The following is a 23834-nucleotide window of genomic DNA, read 5'->3' as shown; positions in this document are numbered from 1 at the left end:
CTGTGTATAATCTGATATAGATCCCATATAAACCGATCTTCCGATTTGATTTCTTGAGCTCCTGGAAGCCGCGATTTTCATCCTATTTGGCTGAAATGTAGTACATGGCGTTTTGTTATGACTCTCAACAACTGCGCCAAGTACGGTCCAATTCGGTCTAAAACTAGATATAGCTCCCATATATTAGCAGAATCCATGGTAGAGGGTTCCCAAGATTCGGCCCGGCGGAACTTATCACGCTTTCGAGATTCTCCCACTGTGTGACGTCTTAAATCGAAATTAGTAAGAACAATGTTAACCGACGTTAACCGAGACGGCGTAAATCGAGGTATTACTGTATCTGTTACGGCTTGCAAGATCCATGCCAAGTATGGTGCGAATCGCTCCACAAACGTTGTTGCTCCTATGTCTTGTTCAATTTTTGTTTTGTTTCTGCCAATAGAAAGAATCCATCCACATAACTTGCAAAATGTAATCCATGTTCGAGGATATATAAGATACTTTCCAGCCAAAATTAAGACGGTTTTGCGTGTCGCCAAGGGTTAAAATACATCTCCAAATGTTTGCAGGCTTTAGATGCAAAGAAAAAACACTTTGAATATGATTTTGTTTTTAAAGGTAGTAGAGATATATGTATTTGTATTTTAATGTAGGCTTTGTTTATTATTATTATAATGTAATGTATTATTAAAATATATAGATTAGTTACTAATAAATCAGTCTATAATTAAAATATTTTGTAGTATTATTTATATTATTACTTTTTAACTTATACTTGTGGTTGTTTTTTTTTTTATAAACATTCAAATGAATTGATTTTTTGTTTTTCTTTATTATTATTCCATTATTTTCTCTGCCAGAAGCAGTGTAGTTCTTGGATAGCCGTTTTTCTTTAATATATTATTTTCATATTTTTGTTAATTGGGCGTTTGTTTGTTCAAAAGATTTAAACGGCATAAGAGCATTTATGATGTTTTTATTATGCATTAACCTGGCTGTCAATATTTTGAAGGTGTCCTAAAGAAGAGGATGATGTTGTTTTATTTACTGACTATATTTTATATGCATGTTTGTATGTGTGTATGTACGACGGCGCGGAAGAGGATATTGTTGGTGTTGCTTATTCATAATGATTACAATATTTTGTACGCTTGTACTAACTAATTTAATTATTGTTTTTTTTTTGTTTGTTGTTTTCTTTTGGAGTGTATGATTTAAATGAGAAAGCTATTTATGTATATGGTTCTGTATGCCACCCATCCTCTTACTTATTATGCTGTATACCCATATATATATATATATATTTTACTGTATGTATGTGTATGCATTTATCATGTAGGTTTGTTTGTTTGTTCAATTCAGGCAAATTGAAATGGAATTATTAATTTATTTAATTTATATTTACTTATATTTATATATAAGAATTTGTTTGTATGTATTATTTTGTGTACATTAGTAGTATTGATTTTTACAGGCAATAATTTGGGCTTACTTCATTTTATAACTTTTTAGTGGAATCATTTCTTTTTTTTCTAATGGACGACGCCTTCTTGTTATGGAGTGAGGGGTTAGAAAGAAGGAGGAGGTTTTGTGAAAAAGGACGAGCATTAATGCGGAAATCAATAGAAAATAATTGCAAACAGTTTTCTCTTATATTTGTTTTTATGCGAATATCGAAGGGAAGATCTTTTTCTATGAAATAGTAACAATAATGGAAATAACACTATATGTTCACACATAATGTAATCATATTACTATAAACATACACACGTATGTTTATAAATATTAATGCTGATCGGTTTGCTTTGTTGTAGAATAATGAGGAGATTTAAAAGCCGAAAGCTCTATTATACCACTGAATTTTGCTCTAAGTTTAGCAACTAGTTTGACGTGTATGGGGCTTTGAGTTTGCCAATTTTGCTTTTATACAACAAATACATATTGCATTATGAGAAGATCAACAAGTTAAAGAGAAATTTTACAAAATGGCTCTCTTAAGCACCAACACTATCAAAGAGCTGAAGGTGGTAGAAAAGAAATGGTGCATTTATGGAAACGAAGATGAGATTTTATACCAGATAGATACCAGAGAAAAGAATGTAACCATTCACTTTTATTTTGCATCAGTGGTGGTCAAAATTGAAATTTTCTTTACACTAGATTCTATTCTCAATTCACACGTACGCTTATGCTCTTTGTTTCACTCGTTATTCAGACAGCAACGAATGAACAAGCGCATGGGTGCACGCATCATTTTTGTGTTTTCATTAATAAAAAAGACAATGTTTTTTCTGATTAAATTCTAGATAATGTCTAAATTCTTGCGAAATGCAACGGACTCTTTTTCTCTGTCAGAACACAAACAAAAGTCAAACAACAAGACAACATTATTGAAGCAGAGTACGGCCCATTTCGTGAGCATTTAATTACATTTGCAATTAAAATTGTGCGAAATTTATCCTGATGCGGCGACATGTCGCTACTGTATTGCTTATAGAACTAAGTACCACTTTTACGGTATGTCATCGCATTATCTTCGTCGCCTTTTTTTATTGCGCGTTTTGACAGTTGTTCGTTTGAAAATTCGAAGTTAGCACTAGGCTTAAGGAAGAAAAGATTAATAATTTTGTTAAATATTATTTTTTTTTATAAAAAAAACATGAACCTTTTTGTCGGATAAATGTATTTTCATTCAAAGAGAGTAATGTAAACAAGTAGGAGCATGCTAAGTTCGGCCGGACCGAATCTTATATACGCAGTATCTCTTTTTAGGCAAACAAAGAATATTGAATAAGAATTGTTATGCTATTGGAGCTATATCATGTTATAGTCCGATGCGAACCATAAATGATTGCTGAACATTGTCGAAGTCATTGTGTAATATTTCAGTTCATTCGGATAAGAATTGCGCCTTGTAGGGGCTCAAGAAGCAAAATCGAGAGATCGGTTTATATGGGAGCTGCATCAAGCTATGTTGAAGGTCATGAGAGAAATCGTTGTACAAAATTTCTTCCAAATCGAATGAGAATTGCGCCCTCAAGAAGTCAAGATGCCAGATTGGTTTATATGGATGCTATATGAGGTTATGTACCGATTTGCGCCATATTTGGCACAGTTATTGTGCCCTCATGCGAAATTTCAGCCACATCGGATGAGAATTGCACGCTCTATTGGCTCAAGAAGTCCATATCCTAGATCGGTTTATATAACAGCTGTAACAAATTATGAACCGATTTGAATAATACTAAACATAGTTGTTGGAAGTGATATCAAAACACTACGTGCAAAATTTCAGTCCAATCGGATGAGAATTGCCCCTTTTAGAGGCTCAAGAAGTCCAGACCCAAGATCGGTTTATATGGCAGCTATATCAAAACATGGACCGATTTTAATCATTCTTAGCGCAGTTGTTGGAAGTGATACCGAAACACCACGTGCAAAATTTCAGTCAAATCGGATAAGAATTGCGCCCTCTAGATGCTCAAGAAGTCAAGACCCAAGATCGGTTCATATGGCAGCTATATCAAAACATGGACCGATTTGGCTAATTTACAATCCCAACTAACCTACACTAATAAAAAGTATTTGTGCAAAATTTGAAGCGGCTAGCATTACTCATTCGAAATTGCGTGCTTTCAATAAACAGACAGGACATGGCTAGATCGACTTAAAATGACATGACGATCAAGAATATATATACTTTAAGGGGTCTCAGACGCATATATTGAGGTTTTACAAACAGAATGCCGAAATAAGTATACCCCCTTCCTATGGTGGAGGGTATAAAAATTAGGGAGAGTAATTCACGCATACTTCTTTTCTTATTTTCATTTTGGCCAGTACTGTTTGGCATTTATAAGAGCTTTACTTTTGACCTAGACTTCTTCACCATTATGTTAATTGTTAAGTGTTAATTGTTTATGAGTCAAGTATTTCGGGGTGGCACCACTGTTTGTTTCGAATATTGTTTGAAGAATAGCCACATACCGTACAAAAGTTGTTTAATTTGCGGGCGGGTGGCAACACCGGTTAGTCGGGCAACATTTGCATGGAGTTATTTTCAAAAAGTAAATAGCGTAGGCCAATTTATAGATTCTAATAAAAATGTATATAAAACCCCGTTTAGACTGCTCATTAAAACCGGATTTAGGACTAACATCAACAGATGACTGAGTCCAGAATGCACTAATTAATTTATTATAATTAATTGTACCATGGACTGAGCCATTGAAACAAGTTGTAATGATCAGTGTGTAAGCGTGGTTTTATGCAAATTTCCGCGATTTATTAGATTACGAAAAAAAACACGCTTAAATTATTTGTTATACTTTGTGTTGCTTAATCTGCATTAATTGTTTTGGAACATTTTCTATCGCGCGAGTCACTAAATCTGCACACAAGGAAGTTGCAATCCCATGGCAGCCGGTTGTACGTACCGGATTGACCCGATGAATTTTTTCAACGGAAAGGGCTGCCGCCTCAGTGTACTACACACTGTTACAACAACAACAATGAAGTTGAAAATAATTTTTTAGTCTAATTAGTGTCTCGGTATAGGAGAAATAATTCCACTTGGAGATATATGCCCATGAGAGACTAAATAGGGACTAAAAAAGTTTAAAATTCGATTATGTGCGTCATTTTCTTCGATATGTACAAGATTCTTTGTTATTTTTGTCCTAATTTCCTTTTTTAGACAATCTTTGCCTATCCTACGATTGCGTGAAGTATGTTGTCCCTCTTTACTTCTTTCTGGATTACAGAAGGCTCATACTTTCTCTTGTGTGAGGTTCTTTGAGTTAGTGTCACAAGCTACAACAAAAAATTATGTTTATTATGTGGTTTTAAATCATGAAATCTCTAAGCCCTGTAAACAAAGAAGAAGGTTGGTGCCAACCCGCACAGTATGACTATAATACTGTGGACCGGAACGAGCTTGCTCTTTAGCTCACATTGCTTAATATCCATAAACTGTTTTTGATGATTACATCTTGATACACTTTGTTCGTAACACTGTCACATCGTAGAACGGCTCTAACAAATTGTTGGTTTGTAACACGGTTACATGTCAAGAACAAAATGAAAGATCACAACAAAAAACAGGGATACTAAATAGTTGTTTATGATGTAGAAAAAAAACAATTTTTGTTTAGTTAAAAAACCTCAATAAATTCAATAAAATACCCACTTAAGCGCTTTCAGTTCTGTTCATTCAGTAGTAAGAACATTTGCTCTATTTTCGTTGCTGTTGTGATTGTGAGATGAGATTAACAGATTCATTCTTTTTCAATTGTGTTACATTCTATTCTCTCTTTTTGAGTTGTGTTATATGTTGTTGATTTAAAATAACGTATGGTGATGACCCTGCAAACATTTTCTATCGCGCGAGTCACTATGGGTTGGTATTCTATTCTGCTTTCGGAATAGTCGTTGAAATGTTCAATTTTTGCAAGAGCGAAATTTGATCATTTGTTTTGTTTGTTTTGATACCGAAAGACGTTTTTCATCTGCACTTATGGTATAATTTTTTAGCAAATAAATAAAATAACAAAAAGAAAAAGACCAACCAAAAATGTTGCCGACAATGTTTTCAAGCGTTGCCACTAATTGCTTTTTGCCATTTTCCTCACTATAAGCAAAGTACTAAATTTTGTTAAATTTTTCTCCAACGTTTCGCCGACGCATTCCGCGCTGTCAAACTGAACAGAATACCCTGTTTATATCTGCACACAATGATGTTAAAAATAATCACAGGCGATATCTCTATTTATTCTTATAAGTGTCTCGGTACACGAGAAATGGTACCGTATGAAAATAAATCCCACCCACGAGGGACTAAAAAGGTTTAAAATTCTATAACGAATAGAATTTTGTGTTCGGCGACTTTCGATGCAATCGTCCTTGATTTCATTCCTCTTAAATGAAGAATAATGAGCAAATTAGGCACCAACTTAGAAAAGGCAGCACTTTAACCCTAAAATATGTTTTGTTTGAATATTTACAAAAAAAAAAAGCACAAAAGGGAGGAATTATTCCCTCTTGTGAGGTTACTTCCAGCTGAAAACTTTCAAAAAGCCGATGCACTTGTCTTTTCTTTTTGCCTCTTCTTCATAATACGTTCAGTTTTTCCGTTATTTTATGTTGTTTTCCACAGTATAGACAACATTTGAGAGACGTTAGATTTGCTTAGAAATTTATGAAGTCAAAGCGACAAACTTAGGGCCCCTATACAATCCGTATATCAATCTCTTCAAAAGTGTTTATCATTACAAAGCGATCAGTTCACACATTTATTGGTTATTGTTGGTGGTTCTTTTCTCTTTGTTTGACAATTTTTCAGCAAAAAATGTATACTTGGATCCACTATCAATCGATGCAACTCGATTTTTTTTTCGCCTAAAATGTACTTTTTCAATATAATTTGTCATACTGTATCTTTCATCCTTGGTTGGTAACTTTATTACCCACAAGAAGTAATGCGATCTGCTTTCTTCAATCATCAGAAGTTTCAGAGCTATGTATTTAGGAATCATCCTTTAAAAGAAAATTTTTGGATATTAATCAAAAAGAATATTTTAATTCATTTCCCACCTCCTCAAACCCTTGGTACAATTATAAGGTAAAGTCATAAGCCCAACAACAAGCATCGATACAACCCTGTGAGGATAGTGGCGCAAATTCCTACTAGCCTGTCAAACTTCTGTACTGCCAAATTGATATTCTAGTTTTTATTTGCATTATCATGTGTAGCGGCCACAAGATCAAAAGAGTTATGATTAAAAACCGGTAAATTATAAATTCATAAGATAAAAATGTGAAAAAGAAACAAAATGTAAAAAACCTTTTAAATCCAAAAATAGCATTTGACGTTTTACTGGGATTTGGATACAACTCTGAAATTGCAACATTTGATCAGCTGGGCTTATATGCCTTTACCTTCTAGTTGTATCAGGCTCAAACCTTAAAAGACATATAAACAGAAAGTAGGGTCATGTAGAAACATCAAAAAACCTAAAACACTTCCTACCTATTTGTTGGCAAACTAAATCTTTCATCTAATTTTAAACCTCCCCAAAATCCCAAAATAAGCCTGCGCTTTGCTAGTGTTTTCATTTCTCTGACATGATATTCGCATTGTGATTTCTATGTAACTGTTGTGTTCATTTAAACTAATACAAAACGAATTCTCAAACAATTCATAGAAAAAAAAATAATTTTAAAATAACAAAAAACAAATTCATCTACAATATGGTTATAACACGCTTTTGTTTGTTTTGGACATTTGGAAGCTTAATTGATTTTATATTATATATTTAGAAAATATATACGTTTTGTTTTTTTTTTGTTTTTTCTTCTTTAAAGTAAATTGTGTAAAATGTGAAAACATGTAAAGAACAATAATGCATACATAGATATATGATGTATATTCAAAATTTAATTAAGAAACAAGTCTATATATGTATGTAAGTAAGGGGAAAACGAAAGACACAAATTAATGTAATAACGTAACAGAGAGACACATAAACATAATTGTGTATAAAGGGCGTCAAAAAGTCTAAAAAAATAAAAGGAAGAAATTTCTATTTGTTAATGGTTGCTATTCAAATACTTCATTAAACTCTTTCTTTAAACTAAGCGATTAATTAATCATAAACGTAATCATAAAGCTACAAAAAAAACGCTGTTGCTTAAACTTTGTTTTCTAACAAAAATTATCAAATATCAGTTCTGTTGTAAGCAAAAACATATCATTTTATGTGTGTGTGTGTGTGTGTGTGAGTTTGTTTTGTAAAGCAGTACAAGACAATACAAATAAATTTGAAAAATTCAACTAAAAAAGGCAACAACAAATCAATTAACAAAATTTCAATTAAAAAGTCTCAATAGAAGGACAAACATATTTGTTTTTGCCACACTTCATTCCAATATTGCAATAGTGAGAGAGTGAATGAGGCAGAGAGCAAGAGAATGGAAATTGTTGTCTGCTCTCTTATGTATATGTTGTCTTATTATGATGTTCTTGCTGTCGCCTATGCTTGAATGCCTTTGTCTCTTAAATTGTTTAAATTAAGCTTATAAAGCTTTTGCTTTTCTGCTGCTTGTTATGTTAAACTACACCACTTACTTTTCCCCTAAAAATGTTGGGTTTTGGGTTTTCGGTTTTGTTTGGCTTAAAACACAAATAGGCTTCTTTACATAATTAGCATTTTTATATCAACTTGTTGAACGTCCTCATCACCATCATAACCATTTAATAGGATATGTGCGCATTGTTCCATCATTATCATGATTATGGTGGCGGTTATAACAACTATTTGTATGAGTACTTCTCTTTCCTATGAACATTTGACACAAGCTCCCTCTACATCAAAATCAAGTACCATTAATTTTGTCTCTTCGGTACCATTGCGTGAACCCACCGCACATATCAGTTTGGTGTCATTTGCTCTGTAAGTAGAAAATGATAGAATATGTCAATTTACAAAGGGTCAATTTAAGACACCACGCTTGTACTCATTACCTTATCCGCCATACAACACCTCCGGAACCACCCGAACCAAGCGATACTAAATTTCTTATAAATTCACCAGTCTTAACATCCCATAACTTAACGGTACCATCATCCGAGCTGGTAACAACAAAGCGGGAATTAAATTGCAAACAGGTAACAGCTGATTGATGTTTGTTGGGGCCTAGAAAAGGTAAAACCCAAAATAAAAGTGATAGATTTTTAATAATTTAACAAGTTTTTATTGAAAAGATGGAGTAGCCCAAAATGAAAAAGAAAAAATAAAATAAATAAATAAAGAACACTTGTCTAGTAATTGATTGAGGCCTAACAAATCTGCTCAATGTGTAAGTTTTAATCGATTACTTATGACTTGTAGTTACAAAATAGCAAATAATTATATAAACTGAAGCCGATTACTGGCTTAGGTGTATTTCGATAGTGGCATGGGGCGAATTAATATCTGCCCCTCTTTTTAACCTAACCTAACTTATAGACTGAAATCTGGTTATAGGCCTAGTTATGCTCTCGTAAATGTAGAACAAATGTATCGTAAATGATAAAAGACAATTATGCTTATTATCAAACGTAGCATTTGACATTTCAAACATAAACTTGAAGGTGAGGGAGATCAGGCATAACTCAAGGGCAGGTCGGAGAAGACGGCCCTCCACGCAGTGATCCTTGAAGTTGAGACGTCTCTCCAACTGAAGGAGTACGCAATGGCGGCCTTCTCGAATATTGAGAGGGCATTTAACAACGAGGAGATGGTTCGACAGTCACCACCCTGATGCGGTGGGTAGACTGAGGAGGGTTTCAGGAGACAGGGACTGGATTGGGACAATACTGCGACACACACAACATTTCTGGGAGAGCTAAGTGCCATAAAGATAGACGCAAAAGAAATTCTGGGAAGGAATTTACAATTTTCGAAATCAGTTGTTGTTGATGATGTTATAGCCAAATTTGTATATGGAGGTAGCGATTCTCTTTAAACTCGTTCGGGTTACCGATCGCTGCGGAAACGTTATGGCCATTGGTTATTAAAAGACGCCAATGGATCGCCTTGTCGCATCAAGTATCACAGGCGCTCAGTATTTAAGTAAGATCCGTTGCCGCCCAATCTCTCACGGAGACTCTCCCTTCGATACTGCTGATTGTCCGCGAGTTCAATTGCAGCTACTCCGTATACAAAGCCTTTCACTAATCGCAACCTATGGACTCGCCCGGTAGCTCTCAGCTGAGCTTCTCACAATGACGATGAACACCAAACAAATTGGAGCTCAAAGTTTCAACTGATGTGGTGCTTGTAATCATCGTATATCGGGAAGAAATCAGTACGTGTATATGGCGTCCCTCAAGGTCGTGGGCTCTATTACAGTGAGGTCGAAGTGCGTGGAGGAGAGTGGAATCCCTAAAAGAACTCAGATTCACAACTTAGTGATGTCATGGATAAGCGGCTACGACAGCGCCGTATTGGCGCTTACCCCTACTCTCTTCTTGTAATTTCTGGTTATCGACTGATCACCTTTTCATGGTGAGCTACCCAATTAACCTTTATTATTAACAGTAAATTGCAATAAATGCCACAGAAAAATAGAATAGGAGAATTGCATTTTCTAAACATAAATTTTTGGTTTTGAAATTTTTTCAAACTTCAAATTTTATCACCTGGCACGAAAACAGAACGTAAAATTTTGTTTTTACTGAATTTCACTTTCCGTTTACGGTCGACAGACGTTCGGTAATCGTTTGCATGCGTTTTCATAAAGCAAAACAAAACAGCTGACACGTTTTCCTACATTTGCGGTATGTTTACGAGAGCATGACCAGGCCTTATATCTTTAAAAGGGTAGCCTGCCCAACACTTGATGGACCAACATTAACGACTACACAACTTTATTGTAATATTCTTTTAAAAATAGTTTCAAAAGTTTACACTTACCCGATAATGTTTGTAGACATTGGCCAGTAGTTATGTCCCACACTTTCACCGTGGAATCAGCATTGCCCGATACTAAAATATTTTCCCGCAATTCCATGCCTGACGTCAAACTTTGATGACCCATTAGAGTATGTTTACAATTGCCAGTCTCTACATCCCAAACACGAATAGATGTGTCCAATGAACCACTTACAACATGAATGCCATCAAACTGTAATGATAGTAATAATCAATTTAGTCATCTTTACTGATATTTGTTGCCAAAAACTTGTTACTACCAACCTGTAATGAGTATACTCGATTTGTATGTCCTTGAAGAGTATGTAGACACTCGGATCTCTCTGGATGCCAAATTTTAACCATATAATCATAGGCTCCAGACACAATTAATTTTCCATCATATTGCACACAACGTACCGCTGCCAAATGCCCCACTAACACCCGCATACATGTTCCCTGTTCAATATCCCAAACTCGTAAAGTGGCATCTCTTGAACCGCTAACAACTCTGTGCATATATGAAAATTAAAAATTTAACATTCTTTTCCATGGATGACTAGAATATGATTAAAAAAAAAAAAAACATACTTATTGCCATGCAAATGCATACAGCGTACAGTCGAGGTATGGCCCAATAGCGTATGCACACATTGGCCCGTTTCCATGTCCCACACTTTAAGTGTTCGATCTGTACTACCTGAGATTATAATGTTGCCGGACATCTGGGAGGACCACACACCGCCCGTATGACCCACTAGAGTACGCAAACACTGCAAAACAAGAGAGATATATATCATGATTTTTGCACTTTCTACGCAAAGATTTCAAATACACTTACTCTGCCGGTAACAGCTGACCACACTTTTAGTGTGTTGTCATCTGATCCAGACACAATGCGATTACCCGAGAACTGTAAGCATGTTATGACATGCTCATCGTGACCCTTCAGTACTTTAGGTTGTCTTATGGGTCTCGAACGCCAATTCATTTCGATTATATGCTGGCGCATGTAGGCAGCCTTCCAAGGTGATGCTATAGGTGGCATATTTCCCGCTCGTCCCCGTTTTGGACGATCCGTGCGTGGCTCTGTTAGAATTTGGCCCTGACGACATTTCTCCTTCCATAGTAGATTATCATCGCAGAGGAATCGCCAACTTCGGCACGTTTGGGCAGCCCTCAACAGATCCTGAGGATCCAAATAGGATAGAACTTGCAAAGCCAATTCTCGAGGTAATAACGATATAAAGTCTCGCTGAAATTGTGGTTCGATAACTTTCATCATATGGCGAACTTGAGTGGGTTCGCAATGCTCTATCAGGCGGTCCACGGCCAGCAGACGTTCTGCATGAGACCAGCGTTGGAATTGCAAAAGCCATTGTTGTAATTCGGGCGGAGGATTGTCGCGTGTGGGAATCAAGGAACGCGGTGTGCGTCTACCCAAAGGTGAGCCAGTGGCCGATGTGGCAAGTGGGGCAACGGAAGCGCTTGAAACATGGACCAGACCACTGGAGGAATTTGTCTGTGAGGAGCGGGGCGTAGATGCATAGTCGTATGCTATGCGTTTACGACTATTACTCTCCAAGGCTGTGACGCCACCAGTGCCACCGCCGCCGCCACTTCCCGTGATGATTGTTGAGTTATAGTCATGATCCAGCAGACGGCTATCCTGGTATTTGCGTTTCCGATTGATATTACATTCGGGAGATGCCGACGACACATCTTCTGATATGGAAAGATTTTGCATAATGTTATAGGACAAATCCCCTCCAGCATCTTTGCCGCCATAGACATGTGATGTGTCCAAATCATCCCCGTCGTTCAAGTCACTCATGCTGCCACCATGACTGCTGCCATCACCAAGCAGGCTCTGATGACAGGTGCAAATTTCCTCAACATCTGAATTATTATCCTCACAATCGAACCAACTAGAATTTTGATGGTTGAATGTAAAGTTGTTATCCAATTCATTTAACATTCGCAAGTCGTTTATAAGATTTTGTGATATCTCGGAACGACGACTACCACTCGTTCGGCTCGCCGTGGAGTTACCGCTGGAGATGCCGCCACCCAGACACACATCATTCGCGACAGCATTGCTGTTACCAATGCTACCGCTGCTGGGATTTGAAGAACGTGACAAATATTTTTCATTAGTTTGAGCGCTTGCATTGACTTGTCTGTGACTTCTGGGTGGCGGGGCGTACTGACATCTTGCCGACGATGTTGAGGGCTGAACGTCATCGTCTTGGTGCTCATTTGTGGATGAATTACTGTTATGATTAGAATTACTCACAAGGGGTTGTATGGCACTGGTGCGACTACAACCATTTTCAAATACTCGGACCACAACCGAAGATGATGTTGATGAGGAGGAGGACAACGATGATGATGAAGAAGGCTTAATTGTTGCAGACGATAACGATGATGTTGATGATGACGAAGTTGATGTGGAGGGACCAGGATTATCTTGTTGACTTGGCTTTTCTTGGCGTAATTGGTTGGCTTGTTTACTAGTTATTGCCGTGCTGGTGTATGTGGGTCGGGATATTAGACTATCGTTTGAATTGGAATTCGAATAGACGTCCGAACCCAGCGTAGAAGCTGCTTCTACAATCACCGATGTAGAGTTCGAGGATGTGGAGGTTGAAGTTGAGGCAGAGGCGGAAGAGGATGAGGAGGGATTCACAGAGGACGAGATTGTTCGGTTTTTTAGTTCAGTGCTGTAGTGTGATGTCTTTTGTTGTTGTTGCTGCTGTTGCTGTTGCAACTGCAGTTGCTGATTATGACTTAGAGTGTTGCTCAAATTCATTTTGGCAGTTGATTTGGTCAGGCGTACATTAAATTTTCGACTACTTGTTGGCGTGGCAGATAAATCTTTGTAGGTACATTTGCTATCCGATGAAAATCCACGTGTTATGCTGCTTGTGGCATGCTCCTCCGCTATTCGGTCTTCGTTGTTCATGATTCGTGATTTCACCAAACCTAACTGCAACATGCCATCCTTGCTAAACGCACTTGTCTTCAGTATAATGCCACCTGTCAAACGTTGCTCTTGCTCAAAATCACGACGTTCTAATAAATCCATTGATTCTATAGCGGGCAATGTTGACATGACAATGGACGACGACGCTTGGGGTGAGGATGATGTTGCCGTTTTCGAACTACTAGTCGGTAAATCCTGAGTATTTTTACAATTGGTATGATTCAAGTTCATATTTTTCAAGCGGGACGACATGTGTTCATTTTCCGAGCATACTTGAGATTCTGTCAATTCGTATACTAACTCCTTAGGCTGATGCAGGATTTTGCTGCTGCCAACAGCCGACGACGAAGAAGGAGTTTCATCGCCCACTTCGCCTGATCCTCTAGAAAATTCATCACTCAGGCGTTTGGGAACGACATTTTTATCACTAACATATTCATTGGATACTTGCGATGATGCAGTCGTTTGAGGATTATGCAGCGAATGCTGCTGTTCATCAACCACGGGCGTTTCCAGGAATATCATGTTCCCATTGGTGCTCATTATGACACCATTATTTATGGCATTGGCTGTGGCACGAACTGAGGAGACATTTATTTGGGAACATCTGTTGGCTGATTGATTTGTAGAATTCATATCATCTTCCTCTATGTCATCATCATCCTCTTCGTCATCATCAATCATAACCTCATTGTCCACGTTATTATCAATAATCACTGCCTCTTGATCCTCAACATAGTCTTCCTCATCATCCTCTTCGATATCGTCATCACCTTCGTCGTCTTCGTCTTCCTCATCATCGTCATCTTTGATCACATGGACTTCGGATGAGTTATAGAAGCCATTATTGCCCGCCGATGAGCCAGTAGAAGAATCCGACGACAATTTTATTATTTGTATGGTGTCTGTTGACGAACTATTGTCATCAGCTACTGGCACATGCTCCAATGTTAATTCGTCGTCGTCATCATCATCTCCATGCGAAGACGTTGGCGGCAATAAATTCGAAGAACTTATTTCATAGGCCTCCAATACACCGGATGTGGTGGTTTCATCGTCAAGGACAACTTCGGCGAAAGCATGCTGTGAATTTGTTTCGAACTCCTCCTCTTGTAGTAGCGACATGGAGCCACGACTTGTTGTTGGCTTATAGAAATCTACACTTTTCTCGCTTTTACAATTAGGCGATATATTCTCTGAACAGTATATACTGGACGACAGAGGCGGAGATGATGATAGTTTGGATGTGCTAGTCGTTGCACTCGTCGTCCCCTCTAAAGACGACGACGATGACAAAAAGTATGGTTTTATTGACTTGGCAGAAAAGTTGGCTGGATTAAGCCTAAATGCGGATGTTGAATCACTTGATTTGGATAAATTTATTGCAACTGCTTCAAATTCGTCCACACATTTTTCTTCCATAATATACCTTAAACGTTAAGGCTTCTTCTACCGCGATGACAGTTATAGGCTTTTCGTGTGTAGCTCCTTATTATCCAAAAACGTTTTACTATAACGAAAGAGTGTAAGAAAAAAAAATAAACCAATTATAGAGAAACTATTTAAACCCCTCATGGGTAGAGATAGGCGATGGGTAAGCACCCAAAAGGTATTTACCCGGTAAATTGGGTAATATATATTTTGATGTCTGGGTATTTATAATTTTGATGTCTTGCGTATAAAAACATTGGGTAATAAAAACAATTTATTGCCTCAGGACTTTAAGTCTGGAGATCGGTCTATATAGTGGCTATATATAACTAAGAATTTTTGATCCAGATTCAATTACTTCACTAGCCTCCACCTAACCCTTGGCCACGGGATTGGGATGACTATGAGCACCACCCGGGTTGGAACTCCCAGTTCGGATTTGTGTGTTGTTCATCGTCATTACGAGATGCTCAGTTTAGAGCTACCAGGCGCGTCCACAGGTTGCGGATAGCGGGATGCTCCATATACGGAGTAGCTGCAACTGCAGTCGCGGACAATCAGGACAACCAGGATACTACAACATCTTCATCTCAATGTACAACACACTGCTACAACAACAACAACTTACACGAGTATAAGTATTTGCGGTAGTAGATTAAAATGGCGTCACTTGTTTGCTTTAAAACGATGCATACACATACACATCAATAATGCGTTTGCGTGATACCGCAAATGCGATTCATCGCTGCCGATCCCGGCACGGAATAACTATGAGCATCACACACGGGAACTTTGAGCTCCAATCTATGTGTTGTTCTTAGTTATCATGAGAAGCATAGCTGGCGCGTCCACAGGTTGCGGATAGTGGAATGCTTCATACGGAGTAGCTGCAACTGCAGTCGCGGACAGTCACCGGTATCAAGTGGAGAGTCTCAGTGAGAGGCCGGGTGGCACCGGCTCTTGTTTAAATGCTGATTGCCTATGATGCTCGAAGGCGAGTATTGGCGCCTTTAAATAACCAATGGCCATCATGTTCCCGCGGCGATTGGTCGTTTGCACCGGAACGAGCTTGCTCGCCTATAAGAGCTTGACGAGGATCGCCACTTCCACATGCAAATGTGGCTACAACAACAACAACCGCTGGTACACATGTCTCTTTTCGTTTCTGTCAACTGCGTTGTTATCCCCACTCATTCTTTTTATTTTCACGTTCGAATCACAACACGTTCGTAACACATCACGTTCGAAAAACATTACGTTCGTTAAGGAGCCTCACTGCCTTTGCGGGAAAATAAGTTCACACATGAGGTTTTCGTGCAGCTGATATAACACTAGCGGCTGCTGCGTTACGCCGATGTGCTTAGTTTCCTGAAGCTAGAATAAGTATTTTCTCAGAAGACATTTTATTTTTGTTATTGTTTTTTTTCTTCCTCTTTCTTTAGAATGATTAACGTCCGGGGCTCAATCAATATAAATATAGGTTGGCGATCTGAACTTAGCACATCTTCGAGTACTAAACGGTTATAACTGGACAGCAGGTAACTGATGTCATTCGGTAGGATATACATGTTTCCTACGCCTATACATTCTAGTTATGGATCAATAATGTCAAAGGCAAGGGTTGTATTGTAGTTTATACTGCATGGAATAGTGTATCGACAACGCTCAACCTCTCCTTCGTGTGCAATCCTAACAGTAGTGTAACCGTGTCAACTGCTTCGAGGTATTCCAGGTAATACTCAGCCATAACTTTTGGATAGGAGCGATCCTATCTTTTTACATCTGTGCCTTCTTACAGGAAATATGTTGTCTCTTCGTGTATATATTCGACATTGATCTTGGCATAGTGTTTTTGTCCTTAAGCAATTCGTGCAACAGGGATTTGATTTTACACTTTTACGTATCGTTAACTTGGCATGGCAATACCTGGCATATATGTAACTGTTGTCTTGAAAACTTACCCCAATAGTTATTCGTTTCATATGCTAGATAGGATCCCTGTCGAGGTATGATTAGATCCGAATACTAACTTATACTAGTTAGACTGGGACGCTTAGATTTCCGAAAATACATTCTTGATTAAGTTTGATTAACGCTGTCGCATCTAAAATATTTGCGTGTTTAGTTTAGTCAAGTATAAAACTGTTGCGAAGACAATATCATTTATAACGGAATTTTGACTAAATCGCAAAATGTCACGCAGCTGATAAAGGTTGGATCTAAAAATTCTCCAATTCCATTTGTACATGGTTGACTGACTTTCTTTTGTTTTGTTCATTTACAAATATTTTAAATCACAATTCACACATAATTTCCAATGGTGTCGCAAGAACTTCCGAATTGATCTTTGAATCAATGGTTCACCAAATGCACTACCGGTCAGAGTTAGTCACGTACACAGCATTGCAACACATCTTTATCTCTCTGACGGTTTATTGACTTGCCGCCATTGATGCCATTTAAGCTTAAAGATGCTTCTTTTTTCCCACTGCTTTTTTTGTAAAGGGAGTAAAAATGGAACAAATATCACCTGCCTTTAGGATTGGCAAAATTCTCATGACTATCAATCACTTGCTCGTTTTGCACACATAATGAGAGACGTGAGGAGGCTGTGGTGTTGAAAAGCTAAATTGAAAATGCCGAGGTAATGAGGACCACTTAATAATTGCCACAAATTAATCAACATTCAATTGAGACAACGAAGAGTGACGACTCTGCTTAACCGTCAACCATTAACTGCGATGATTTCCAACAAAACAATAAAAAAAAACAAAAGAGGAGAAATATCCTCGATGTATCAAACCAAAAAAAAAAAAAACACTAAACGGAACAACAACAATGAAGAATGATTACTTTGCAGAGGACCCAACGAACAGACGACGGAACGATCTTCACCAGTCAGCTTTACAGTACAAATCCACAACAGAAACTGCCAACATTCCGCAATGAAGCGAAAAAAATGGCAAAATTCCCATAATATGGTGTGGAGTGTAACAGAATAACAAAAACAACAACCACATATAAAAGACAACAACATACTACATACTAGTACATGCAGACAGATCGAGAGACTGAGAGACAAAGCAGTCAGACGGCAGACAGAAAACACAGCGATGACGATGAATAAATGGAAGATGATGATAATTATGATGCTATTACAAAAGCAACAACTGCAGAATATCATACAAACAGACAGACAGCCGGTCAGAAGAGCGAGCGCAGCAGCCAGTTCAGCTAGCAGTGTCAAGCACAGCTTTAGCATATTTTTTCTCTTTGTCTCTCTCCGTCATCATCTTCTTGTGTTTCTTCTGAAGATACATCAAAACAATAACAACAACCACTTTTAAACTAAGATCACAAATGACGACGACGGCAACGGTAACGGGCACGACAGTTGTTATTCTCACATAGCAGCAGTGGCAGCGGTGGAAGTTGTAGTAAAGTAAGAAGATACACAAGCAACAACAACACAGTAAACAAAACGATGGGAAAATACCTACACATCGAAAAACAAGCCTTTACGAACACAGGCGGGCAAATGTGAAGATGTTGAATAAACACTGAATGGCAAAAGTCTTTACAAGATCGCTTTATGCTATATCTACTTTAGCTTATATAACAACTAACTAGCGGTTGCTGCTGGAACTACGGAATACTTGAGCTACTTCAGGCCACTAAAGTAGTCAAAAACGACAAGCTGACTACATATATGACTGAAGAGAATCCAGAGAAGAAAAAATAATAATTTGCAACCCTAAACTATGCCTCCACCCGCCAGTACATGGCATTTTATCATAGCTGCTCGGCGTCTCGAACTTCTCTTTACGGAAGTTTACTTTTTCCAGTTTCTAGCGCGACGTGCAGTGACGTCATGCTTGTTCAGCCGCAGGATATGTGATGTCTCTCTTATCGAGAAAGCGTACCACAAGAAATTGCATAGCTTTAGAATAAAACAAGAATTGCATCACTAGAATAAAGGCCACCGTAGTTCAGATGTTCCTCTTATTACGCTGAACGCGTGGGTTCGAATCATGGCGAGACCATCAGAAAAAATTTTCAGCGCTGGTTTACCCCTCCCTAATGCTGGTAACATTTGTGAGGAACTATACAATGTAAAAACTTCTCTCCAAAGAGGTGTCGCACTGCGACACGCCGATCGGACTCGGCTATAAAAACGAGGCCCCTTATCATTTACCTTAAAACGCTCATTGATATGTGAGAATTTTGCCCTTGTTCCTTAGTGAAATGTTCATAAAACGCAAGCGCCAAAGAGCACTTTGATGGCCTCATTAATTCCGTAGTATGATTACTAAATTCTGGCTATTTCGTCGGCCAATATTTTTATCGCCAAATCTGATGGTTGAAGACCATTTGACCTGACTGAATTTTCTTGGATCTAGACATCAAAAAGCATCTGTTGATAGTTTTTAACTAGGGAACCTAAGTGTGGATGGAAAGTCGACGTTAAGACTTTTATCAAAATAGCAAAATTTAATTTTTAACTTATTTCTGCAAAAAATTGACTTCTCGACTTTTAAAAAATTATACTTTACAAAAAGTAGACATTTTGACTTTTTGTCAAAAATTTGCAAAATTTTCTAAATGAGATACTCATATTTTGTAGACCTTAATCATAAAGATATTATCATTATTTTGTATTTAAAAAGAGTTTTAAATGAAAATTTTGAGTTTAAGAAGAGTTTTAAATGCAAAATTGGCGCATTTTTATATCAAAACCAACCCCGCTATATTAAAGCCAATATGGTTTATTGTCAAAGTTTCCAAATTCCCCTTCACTGTCCCCTTTTTATATTTGAATTAAAACTATATATCCTAGCCGATTTTAGTGTTACTCTGAATGTTGAAATCCAAGTAGAATATCTCATTTTATTGCACATATGAGTAACGAACTTTTATTCTCTATCACTTTCTCTATAAAAACCGTCTGAATGCGTAGTTAAAATAAAATTTTACAACTTTTCTAGGAAAAGGTGTTACCTATCAAGAAGCAATCCTGGGCTAAAATTTTAATAAAATTGCACTCATTAATATAGGAATGGAATGTTTGTGGAAAAATTATGTTGTTAAATGAAATAGACGAATAATATGCTCGCCGTGACAAAAATCGACATCAAAAACCTCCAATTTACAAAAAGGCCAAAAAGCGCTGACTAGAAATGCAGGATAAGGATTAGGATCAGTTGCTGCTTATAATTTTTAGTAATTTGTTTTCTATTTGTTATTTAGTTTGGCTAGATACAGTAAGTGCTAAATACGTTAAAAGTTTTTGCATTTTCTTAGTTTTTACGTTTTTTTATTTTAATTGAGTAGTTTTTTTTAACTTATGTTAGAAAAGTACGTCTAATGCATAGTGTGATTGTTTATAGGCCTAATGGCTTTGCATTGCATGAAATAAATATATAAAATAAAACCGTCCACTTTGGCCTTTTCGGGTTTTTACTGACCTAAAAAGCACTAAATCTAGAGCGAAAAGTACTAAGTTAACATCCCTGCCTATGATACATATGCAAAGGCCTTATGTCATGTACAGCGGTCAAAAAAAGTATTCATCATTAGCAAAATTGATAATAAATTCACTTATTTTGGGTAATTGAAGAAAATTTAAAGTAAACAAATAATGCAGTTTTATGCAATAGTTTATTTTTCGTAATATGTTTTAAAATAAAATCAAAAAATAAATTTAATTAGCGCAAAAAGTGCAATTTTATATAATAACACCAAAAACAGAACAAAAAAAGTATTCATCATTGATGTGCTATCATCAAAGTCAAATTCAAATATTATTTGGGAATCCCCCTTTTCTGTTTTATTTAGTAAAGGAGGCTTTGCCCTTGACAGCAAATATTTAATTTCATTGAAAATATAGTTTTTGACAAAATGGGTCGTAAGCAAAACGAGGTTTCTGATGAGGTAAAAGTTTTGATAATAAAACACCACAGGAATGGTTTAACTCAAAAAACTATCAGTGAAATATTAAATAGACCACGATCTACTATACAATCCATCATCAGAAAGTGGACAGAAACGAAAACTGTTGACAATAAACCAAGATCTGGTCGACCAAAAGCACTTTCAGTTGGAGATGTGCGTTGGCTAGTGCGGCAAGTTCAGAAAACTCCGAAGACAAATGCGACCATTCTTCGTAAAAACACTATGGAATATTTAGGGAAGGAAGTTACTACACAAACAATTCGAAATACACTCAAAAGGCATAGTTACAGAGGAAGAACTGCACGTAAGAAGCCCTTTATAAATAAAATAAACCGAGTGAAAAGGCTAAACTTCGCAAAAATGTATGTAAAACAGCCCAAATCATTTTGGAAAACAGTCATTTTTGCAGACGAGAGCAAGTTTAATCTTTTTGGGTGCGATGGAAAGGTCATAGTGTACAGAAAACCAAATACAGAGCTTGAAGAACGAAACACAGTTGCTACTGTAAAACATGGTGGAGGTGGTTTAATGGTTTGGGGGTGTATGGCGGCTTCAGGAGCGGGAAATCTTGAAATTATTAATGGAGTAATGGATCATAAGTATTACATTGACATTTTAAAGAGGAATTTAAAAGATAGTGCTGTAAAACTTGGGCTTGGTAATAACTTTCAATATTATCAAGATAATGACCCCAAACATTCTGCTTTAAATACCAAGATGTGGATGCTGTATAACTGCCCCAAAGTCATTAAAACTCCTCCTCAAAGTCCCGACTTGAACCCAATTGAACATCTTTGGGAACATCTCGAACGCGCAATTTTTCGAGCAAGAGTCAAATGCAACAGGTGATAATGGAGGAATGGACTAATATAGACCAAAATATAACCGCTAAATTAGTCCAATCGATGTCAAACCGTTTAAAAGAAGTTATAAGACGCGGTGGTCGAATAACAAAGTATTAATTTTTTTAAATTATGTTATTAATTTTTCTGTTTTTTTGCAATGATGAATACTTTTTTTGTTTAATTTTTTGTGTTCAGCTGTAAAATGGCCCTTTTTGTTCCAATAAATACTATTTTTTTCTTTAAAAACAATGAAATTGTGTACATATATATCACACAAGCACTACTGCATCATTAGTTTAATATGTTTTTATTCCAATTGTCTTTTGTAGACTTATTAAAAAAAAAACATTGAATGATGAATACTTTTTTTGACCGCTGTATGTTATTTGCCGTAACCCTCCTCAATGCGATTATCTACTGTTATTGGTGCCGCTGGGTTGCTCGATGCGACCATCTTGTGGAGTCTCGATACCAGACCATGACACACAAAGGTGAAGATCTGCCGTATCACAGCTTTTTATATACAATATTAAACCGCTGGCCTAAGCACCCAACTTCTATTTCCAAATGTGCGCAGATTTTTGTTCTTAAGTGTATTGTTCTGGGAGTGTTTGAGTGCTACGACATTTGGTAGGTCCTAGCTTCAAAGTTATCAAGAAAACAACCCGCTAGTCCCGTATATACGATGCAGTAAACTAGCCAGTTGTCAGTTACGAACATACACAAACACACTCAGAAAAAAAGATACGTCCGTGTATATGTAAATAAATACGCACACATTCGCAGGATATAACAATATTTTATTGCTGCAACGGAAAATGGAGCTAAATCTCAGCTCTTGCTCCTTGTCTTCGTCATCGTCAAAATCACAATGAAAGAAATCTCTGAAGTGCAAAAACGTAACAAGAACAACATCAACAACAACAGCAAAAGCAGCAGCGGCTACAGCACAACTAAGTGAAACATACAACTGAAGTAAAACCACTGTGTCTCTGTGTGGCGTAGAAGCAAAGGTAGGCGCAAAACGCCAACAAAACTGACAAGGAATGTTGTTGTTTCAAAGGCCAATGATTTTGTTGTTTGGATAAAGAACACCACCATGGATGGTATGGTGGCAGCGAGTATTTTCCCAAAAATCACCTTGCAAAATATTTCCCAGTCAACACACAACAGACAAACACATACGATATGCACAGATGGACGTTGTTCATATGTAAGTACGTAGCTTAACACTATTCACCGTCTTCACCGCCACCATCCACACCAGACGGCAGTCAGCAGGCATGATGCACATACAACAAAAGCCTCTGAAGTGTTGTATAGTGTATGACTAATACAAAAACGTTGTATTTTTGCTATTGCCCATACTTCTCCTGACTGGCGCGCAGATAAACTGCAGCTTAGCCTTTTTGCGTGAGAACCACATACAAATCTAATTTAAAAATCTTTTTTTTTATTGTTTGTGCCCTCTATCAACCATTCATTCTACAATGAATGGAATGCAGCGCATAGTTTTAGATTGTCATAAATTTGAGGTAGCAAACAAACAAAATAGGAATATAGTATTTTCACCCTAGGCCTATTAAGCAGGTTTCGCGTTCGATATAGGATGTTGTGATTACTGATTATCAAAGAGGCAAACCAAGGTGCATCAATTGTCTCTATCAGGAAGAAGACGGAGCGGGAATATGCTTAGATTATTCAACATTCCGTTACTTTACAAATACTTCTTGTTATTTGATACCCATCGTTTTCAATCAGCTTAAAAAATGGGATGGTGGTTTTGAGAGAATGTTTGGCAGACAATTACGATCCTAATATTGCCCGGCCAAAAGGGGATGAGAATGTCATAATAGTAAGGAAGCAGGGGAGAATGGGTTAAAAGATGAGCTACCGAGCATACTGTAGTGCACACCCGCTGCTGAGAGTAATTACTATAGACAGTGTAGTAAGCAAATACGCAGAGCAAGAATTTGATTCAATCTATTGTGGCAGTCCATATCATAATATCTCTATTAAGGCGAAGGATCCAAATGATCTCTTCATGCAGATCGATAATGTCTTAGGATTGGCCCAGGGTTTCTCAAAGTGAACCCCAAAAAGACAGAAATATGCCTGCTCACTAAACACGTTGACCCAAGCTTTCGTTGGTCACAATGCAGCAGAGAC

The 23834-nt window shown here is 37.3% G+C and overlaps 1 protein-coding gene across 6 annotated transcripts in view; it reads right to left on the bottom strand.

Annotated features, from left to right (window-relative positions):
• Positions 1-599: 599 nt before the first annotated feature.
• LOC106090493 (F-box/WD repeat-containing protein 7) overlaps positions 600-23834 on the bottom strand; it is a 36139-nt gene continuing 12904 nt past the window's right edge. Inside the window, exons 2-8 of one of the 6 annotated variants that reach the window (XR_001221838.2) lie at positions 11293-14947; positions 11043-11224; positions 10737-10962; positions 10455-10665; positions 8522-8693; positions 6592-8448; positions 600-6534 (exon numbers count right to left, since the gene is read on the bottom strand). Coding sequence is in view for 1 of the 6 variants with exons in the window: in XM_013256699.2 (XP_013112153.2) it covers positions 8337-8448; positions 8522-8693; positions 10455-10665; positions 10737-10962; positions 11043-11224; positions 11293-14859 (4470 nt within the window). In the remaining 5 variants the exon portion in view is untranslated. Of the gene's footprint in view, positions 8449-8521; positions 8694-10454; positions 10666-10736; positions 10963-11042; positions 11225-11292; positions 14948-23834 lie in introns of all 6 variants that reach the window. The other 5 variants (XR_001221836.2, XR_001221837.2, XR_001221839.2 and 2 more) reach the window with 5 other exon arrangements.

This window comes from Stomoxys calcitrans, chromosome 1 (assembly GCF_963082655.1).
Source record: "Stomoxys calcitrans chromosome 1, idStoCalc2.1, whole genome shotgun sequence".
Taxonomy (NCBI): domain Eukaryota; kingdom Metazoa; phylum Arthropoda; class Insecta; order Diptera; family Muscidae; genus Stomoxys; species Stomoxys calcitrans.
Note: the sequence above shows the minus strand (reverse complement) of the source record. Positions and strands in the feature narration are given on the sequence as shown.